Genomic DNA, 7,807 nt, shown 5'->3' with positions numbered 1-7,807 from the left:
CTTTTTATGGGTTTGGCAAGTGGATTGGGAAGAATCTACTTACCCCAACAGGTAGGGTTTTTAGTAGAAAATACGTAGGGAGAAGAGGGGAGTTTTTTGGGAGCTCCTCTCAGATTTTTTTAGAACCCTTTACTTTCCAATTCTTGACAATTCATTAGGTGAAGGGTTGGTTCCCTTTAGACTCTCCTCGTTTTACTACACTGACATCCAAGAGACTCTGCATTTAGTATATATATCTTATGTAATAAGATCTTATATTATGAGACGGAGGAAGTACATTGTAAAATCCAACCTTATAAGTATATTAGTACAAACGTCGTTGCATATCAAACTATTTTTATGCTAACACAGATTTTTAAAATTAACACTTAAATGCGTGAAACTGCTCTGTAACACATGTGTGAGTGCATGTATTTGGAACTCGGAAACAGAAAAGTTCTTGTAGTTTTTTTCTTGAATCAGGAGGAAATCGTTAAATTTTTTTTTGAGACAAAGGAAGTCGTTATTGTGAGAACGGAGGAGGGAATCAGAGACGTAACATCATGAGCCCATTAAAGCCCAGTCTCGATGTCTGTTTTCACAAAGGAAAGAGCACAGACATAACGTTACGAGCCCATGAAAGCCCAGTTCTGTACGTTTGACAGATAGGCCCACCAGCAGTAGTCAGTCCAAGGAAACTAGCCGAGCCCATTAGGCCCATACGGCACTGCTCTCCACTATATAAGCCCTCACGGCCTCCATTTCCCCTTCCTCCGATCCAAGGGTTTCCTCGCGCCGCCGCCGCAGCCGCCTCCGTCTCCGCCGCCACGATGGTACGCATCTCCGTTCACTCTCCCCCGAATCTCTCTCCCATCTGCTTCGATTCCTCTCCCCGTGTTCCCTCCTCCATGGATCCCCGCTGACCCGTCGCCTCCAATCCGCCGCAGCCGTCGCACAAGACCTTCCGGATCAAGCAGAAGCTGGCCAAGAAGCAGCGCCAGAACCGCCCCATCCCCTACTGGATCCGCATGAGGACCGACAACACCATCAGGTACCTTCCGCCGCCATTATCTCCTCCCCCGGTTAGTAATGGATCTATGGAGAGGAGACGGCGCCCCTAAGCTGTTTCGTTGCTGTCTCAGGTACAACGCCAAGCGCAGGCACTGGCGCCGCACCAAGCTCGGATTCTAAGCCGGGGATGACGATGATGACGCCCGTTGCCGCCGACGGGAGAAGGGTCTAGGGTACCTAGGGTTTATGGCGTCTCGTTGTTTTTGCAAGCTAGCATGTGACTCCGGGATGCCTGTTTTAAGATTAAGATTTCGCTTGTGTTGAGAGATATTATTATTTACTGCTTGTAGCCTACCTGGGATACCATCATATTTTGCTGATTATGGAACAGCTTTTATCCTGCTTAAGCTCTGTATTTTGCCCGAGTTGAAATGGCCTGACCAGTTGAAATCCTTCGGTACCCTAGTATGGTTACCTACCTGCATTTTGAATGAATTTCTCGTGTAGCGGTTTGGCTTTAAGCTGTTCATTTGTTTGTAGAATTGTTAACTGGTTGCTTGGTAGGGGATAGTTGTATTGTGGTTAGTGTAGAATACCTGTTGTAGGCATGTGTAATTCCTGGGTGACTTGCCTAGTATCCTGCACAATTGGATCTTCCATATGAAACCAGATATGTAGGTTGATTCAATGTTCTACAATTATTTGCCTCTTGTGTGGTTGCTTTACTTGTTCAGTATGGTTTTAAGCTTTGATGTTTTCCTTTTGCTTGGTAGGAGATTGCCCTTTGTAGTTCTACCAAAACCTTGATTTATCAATGACCTTTTCGCCATTTGTATTTCCTTTGTGCATGACTATTTATGCACATAGTTAGGTATTCTGTATGTTTTGTTTTCTTTACAATTAGGTTTTGGATGATTTAGTTGTTTTTAGTGGTGATACCTGTCATAATATAAGTAGTTTAATGTTTGTGGTTTGCTACATATAAAACGTTTCTTTAGTAGCTAGTGCTGATACTTGTTTGAACAAGGTCCAATTTTCTTATGCGCCCTCGTTGTGATGGCGATTTGAGGGGGATGGGGGTTATGTATGACCTCAGGGGGAGGCGAAGCTGTTTGGGAAGGTTTGCTTGTGTTGTGCTCTTTAAAAGTAATCAAATGATGGAAGATGAGTACATATGACAATTCAATTTTGGGGCTCTGCCTGGTCACCCATTGTTTGAATCCGTTTCTTGTGTATTGATTTGATTTGAGTTGTGGACCACAATTTAAATCAAATCAATACACCTTTGTCATTGCCCTGTTGTAGTGTGTGTTTGACATTTGATTGTTCAGTAAGAGGATTCATGTGATTCCATAGTGGCCAACACAGTCGGGAGTTATATTTCTGTCTTAGCTGGTACTCCCTCTTTCACCATTATAAGACCATTTAGGTATTTCAATATGGACTGCATATGGATTGGAATGAGTCGATGAATCAACAAAAACACTAAAATGTGTATATACATCTGGTTCAGATAAAAGATAGAACATCTCTTATAATAGTGAATGGAGGGAGTAGTTGACAAGTAAGCTATGAGCCCCCTGGTGCTATCAGCCTATCACTGGGAGTCGTGTTCGCATTATTGTATGGCTTCTAATAGTCTAGGAATGCTTCAATTGCTTTCAGATACAGTGTTCTTTGTGTAGTCATGCTTATGCAATGGTTACGCATGGGAATGTATCACGGTTAATATCTATCTTACAATGGTCTAGGTATATTTGATTAAAGTTGCTATATCTTAACTTTGTTAGTTTTTGTGACCAGAAAGCACTACATTGCTGGTGATTTTGGTGTTTCTATGTGAATATACATTTTTTGAACGACACATAGGATGGCCTCATTTTCTATTTCTGTGGCATAAGTTTCAGATTAATATTGAAGTTATACTATATTTCAACTTGTTTTTTAGATGTTGTTTCTTGGTCCTTTGTGCTTCCAAATCATCTCTGGGTGGGTTTTTATTTCTATGCTAGTTACTAAATCCTCATTTATCCATTTATGTTGATGTATCATGGCCAGCGCCAGCTGTGAGCTGGCGGACTGCTAAAAACAGCGGACTTTGCAGCTGTTTGATGCAACTTATGTAATCTTCTTCCTCTCGCAAGCTCAGCTGCTCGTTTGAACTCCACAACTGCAACACCGAAGCTTCCTTTGCAGCAGCCTCCTTTACCATGCGGCCATTTTCCGCCTTTAGTCTAGCATCATCCTCAATCTGAAAAGCTACAGCAGCTACCTTCCTCTCCTCAGGTTTTAAGGCCTCACAGCAGCGTCGGTTGTTAGAGCATTACTAGTAGAGCCCTCAAACCCTCAAATCCCTAAAATAACTGCTTTTTTACAGTTTTCGTCGAAAAAAAGCCGTAGACTAGAACCCCTTAATCCTCAAACCCTCAAATTTTTTTAAAGGTCCAACCCGCAAACCCTCTCCCAATCCTCAAAAGTAAGGGTTGGGGAGCAAAACCTACCCCAACCCTTATTTGGCGGTTATACTCGCGCGGGAGGGAAAATCCTCCTAACTCCCGCGCCCACGCCCGTGACCGTCGCTGCTAGTCGCCGGCGGCCGCCCCGTCGACCTCCCGCGCGCAACGACAACGTCGTTCATGGAGAATATTCCGTTATAAGGGTTGGGTTTGAGGGTTCTAATCTTTGCCCCTGTTTTTCAACCCGTAAAAGTGCACAAAAGGATCATTTTTGGACCCTTAAAACGCTAGAGAGGGTTCGAGGGTTTGAGGGTTCTACTAGTAATGCTCTTAGCCCCTCGCAACAACAGTCCTCTTTTGCAGCTGATAGAAGCACACCAGTGGTTGTCTTGCAACATCAAACACTGCCTGCAGCATCCACTTGTAGCAGTTTGCAACCTGGTTGCAGCACCAAGCTCATCCTCGTATAGTGTTGTCGTTGCGTCCACGGCGAGAACAGGCGAGATCGAAGCCATAGAGGAAGCAAAGAGAGATGGGAGAGGAGGCAGGCGGCAGCATGGAAATGCATGGGGTGAAAGCAAACATTTTCCTATAATCATCATGTTTTATTGTTCGCCGAGTGAATGTATTTTTTGGACATTGCCACGACCGAGATGCTGGCGAGCTTTGATCTGGTCTTGGCAACTCCGACGCCTACCGCGCCGGGCCGTTGTTGCTACCGGAGACAACAGCCTTCGAGGAGCTCCCTCTGATGGTCCACGCTATTGTTGCGGGCGATGTGCACGTCATGCAAGCGCCTCTGGTGCGTCTAGGTTTGTGAAATTGGAGAGGATGTTTCGACCGTGAGGCGTCGCCGACAGCCCCTGTGTGTCAAGCACCAAGCTGGAATGCATTGGGGGGATGGCAGCTTGTCTCAAGGGGGCGACGCTCGACTCCCGTTGCTTTTCATCGCCAGCTATCAATATGCGGCGTCCTCCTCTGGCGTGGCTGAGAGAGTGTTTCCGATGCCTCTGTTGAGGTCACTATGCACACTCTTACAAGGATCCAATCCGGTGTATGAACTGCCTTTGATCTAGTCACATCGCCCACTTCTGCTGTGCTAAGAAGCCTGTCCACCAAGCTTCGCCGCCCTAGTGTTATGCTCCACCGCCTGCATCCACCGGTGATGTCTCCATGACAAACGCACAGTTCCAGTTTGTCTCGGCTCAGCGAGTCGGGTTGGCGGAGGGGACCAAGCTGCTTCTCACTGAGCTTCGTGATTGCCTTGCGCGAGTCGGGTGTGTTTTAGTGAGGGCGGAGGTCGCTCTCGCCAAACTAGAGGTGGTGCCGGATGTGTCTTCGCTGCCTGAGCTTCAGATTGAGGTTGCCTCCGATGTGTCCCTGTCGTTCGAGATCTTGGTTGATTCTGCCGATGGGGAAGCATGCATGTATGGAGATCTCTCCCCTCGTGCTAGATCATGTCGGTTGTCGTTGCCTGTCATGTCGATTACTTCTGGGCGTGAAGTCGTTGTCGAGGTCGTGACTCCGGTGCTGCAGATTATGCCTGAGCTACAGAAGCTTTGTGGGGAGCCCACTTCACCTATTTCAATGGTGCTTCCTAAGGAGATGGGATCGCTTGGACGACACTTGGCGATGCTGACTGCGACCTTACCGTCGTCGTTGGAGTCCAGTCAGCCGCTCGCCTTTGTGACCGTGAAGGTTTGGACGCTGCTATTGCTCTCTCACCTGAGGTTGTTGCCCAGGTGGCGTTTGTGGGTGTCGAGGTTGATGAGATAGGTGGTTTGGCAGCTAATTTTGAGGCGCTGAAGCTCATTCGGTTGCCCACCTTTGACCGTGACGCTATGTTGGCACGTATTGACGAGACGACCTTTGTGAAAATGCTTGGCCGCTTGCTCGCCTCCTTGGCTGCAGTTTGTTATGGGTCTCGCAATGTGATTGCTTGTCTCCTAGTGGATGAGGTTTTTACAGGCAAAATAAAGAAGGTGAAGAAGACTGCCAGGAGTATAGGCAAGAAGAGTGGTGCCATTGATAAGGCGTCCGCGATTGCTTAATGGAGGATACTCACTCTCTTTGTCCTTCATCTTCGGTTGGCTCGTTTTGTTGAGGGTTTCTTTGCGACATAGAAGTGCTAGGGTTCGTGGTTGTTGCGTGTTATATATGTTTGTCGGGTTGACTGTGGGGTCATGGAGTTTCTTTTTTAGCGAGTAGTCCGCATTTGATCTGTATGTATCGGTTTTCGTCTGATTTTTCGTTAATTAACCGGACAATTCTCTTTTTTTAATTAATCGATGAGGTAAATCTTTTGCCTCAGTTTAAAAAAAAAATAAAAAAAATAATTAGACATTATGTTTTCCCCCATCTTGTTGGTCTCCTTGATGTGATTCTCGGAAAGGATTCTGTCGCTGCTTACCCTGGCCGATGACCTCCCATGGCCGCAGCACCATTTTCCCCAAAGTGCTTTTTCTGCATCTTCAGAATTGTGTGCATTGTGTCTCCATCCTGGTCCGAGCATGCTTTGTGTTGCACCACTCCAATATCTGCGTACTGCAGGCAGGAGGCTGCGCACCAACACCGGCGTTGGACCAGTCGGGGACGTGCATGGAGCCAGGCAGGAGGCGACCAGGTCCAGTGTCCGAATCCCGGCTCGATCTCTTCTTCGTCACCACATCCTTTTCCACCCAGCACCACAACATTTACCCTTAACCTTATTATTCTGACCACCGCCCGATCCGGACGGCAATGTTCTTCTGCTCCACGTGCACGAATTCCATGTCGGCAGGTCACGCGAGTGGAACCCAACTGGAAAGACCACACGCGCGCACGTACTGGTCAACCGAACCGACCTGAACAAACGTGATCAAGATCCAAATCCCTGGATGCTCTCCGGAAAGGAAACGAGATAGATCTTCAGTCCGGCATGCAGTGTGTGTGGTCCGGTGGTGGTTACTTGCTCTGGTCGATCGACACCTTTCGCCCTTGTCAAAGGCCAAGATTCTACTCACCTGTATCAAACATGATGCGGCTTCACCGAAGTCGCCCCTGATCTGCCTTCCCGGCCTTCTTATAAATACATGGCCAGGGGCAGGGCATGCAGGCACCATCCTCGGTCAGTCAGTTCATTCTGAGTGCACCAAGCAGTTCACATGACACATGTGTGAGTTCTTGCATGGAGGTAAGCGGCCATCTTCGGTAGCCAAGGATGATTTGCCTGTGGACCTACTGGGAGGCGATCGAGCTCTCGGCGCACCCGAGAGGTTCCACAGGCAAGTCAGCCTGGCTACCCGAGTGCCTCTTACGAGTTACCCGATGGCCAATGCCAGACCTGCGCTCATTCCATTCTTCCTAGCGGCCAACTTTAATTCGCAAGAACCGGAGATCAGGTGAGCACCGTGCTTACACACACACACACACACACACACAAAAGTTCCAGTGGTTACCTTGACAGTGAGCCTTGTGTGCGCGGCCAAGGCATCGTCAGCCTACGCGGGCATTCTGCTTTCCACGCTCGTTGTGTTTGGAGTTCTTTTCATCACAGTGATCATGGGGTGTTTCTTTAGCTTTGCAAATTCCATGCACAAGGCACCATTAGGCAGTTGATCGCGTCACTCATGCAACTTCGAAAATTATCCACTATGGGATGATACATCGTACCCCTCTATTTTATATTAGTTGTCGTTGATTTAGTACAAAGTTGTACTAAATCAAATAGATAGTCCTCGCTCTCTTTCCTTTTCTTTGTTTCAGAGGATAATTGAGCTTGCAGACAATTCCTTTCCTCATGGGTACAATAGGTGCAAGGCATTCCCGGTAACAAAAAGAAGCAAATATCAACTGATGCCTAGGTGATTCTACCTTTTCTATAGCCTACACATGTAGTATCACTAATTAACTAATGGTGTGGCCCGCATTTGCGCGGCTAGGTTGACTATATAGATTCTTTGTCTATGATTTGTTTCTCTACCATTTATATGGCGTTTTGATCGGGTATCACCTGATTTCGTTTTCCACTAACTATATATGATATACATATGTCTGATTGATTGCATTATAGTTTGCCGATGAAATGCCCTCTGGACTTGTATAACATATCAACCTTCCTATTTGCCCACTTCGATCCACTCCTTGTAATCATATTGCTCATGTTGTATTGTGCTGTATCAACTTGTATTTTTGAATATTTTTCAATACTCTCTGAACCACAATTACTAATTATATATAATATATATGACTATTTTGAAATTTATCTATTTATAGATTCATATGGAGTTAAAATACAAATAGTTATGCCAATTCTTTTTATGCCTTATTCTGAATATTTCATACAGCAAATCTTAAGTATATTTACCTAAAAAGAAATATAT

General features: G+C 46.2%; 1 protein-coding gene across 1 annotated transcript; it reads left to right on the top strand.

Moving 5' to 3' along the window:
- The first annotated feature begins 735 nt into the window (after positions 1-735).
- On the top strand, positions 736-1,446 carry LOC119330440 (60S ribosomal protein L39). Its single transcript, XM_037603545.1, has 3 exons — positions 736-812; positions 927-1,030; positions 1,122-1,446. Exons 1-3 carry the CDS (start codon positions 810-812, stop codon positions 1,168-1,170), a joined length of 156 nt encoding a protein of 51 aa, XP_037459442.1. The 5' UTR covers positions 736-809; the 3' UTR covers positions 1,171-1,446.
- Positions 1,447-7,807: the final 6,361 nt, after the last annotated feature.

Source organism: Triticum dicoccoides, chromosome 7A (genome assembly GCF_002162155.2).
Source record: "Triticum dicoccoides isolate Atlit2015 ecotype Zavitan chromosome 7A, WEW_v2.0, whole genome shotgun sequence".
Lineage (NCBI taxonomy): Eukaryota > Viridiplantae > Streptophyta > Magnoliopsida > Poales > Poaceae > Triticum > Triticum dicoccoides.
Note: the sequence above shows the minus strand (reverse complement) of the source record. Positions and strands in the feature narration are given on the sequence as shown.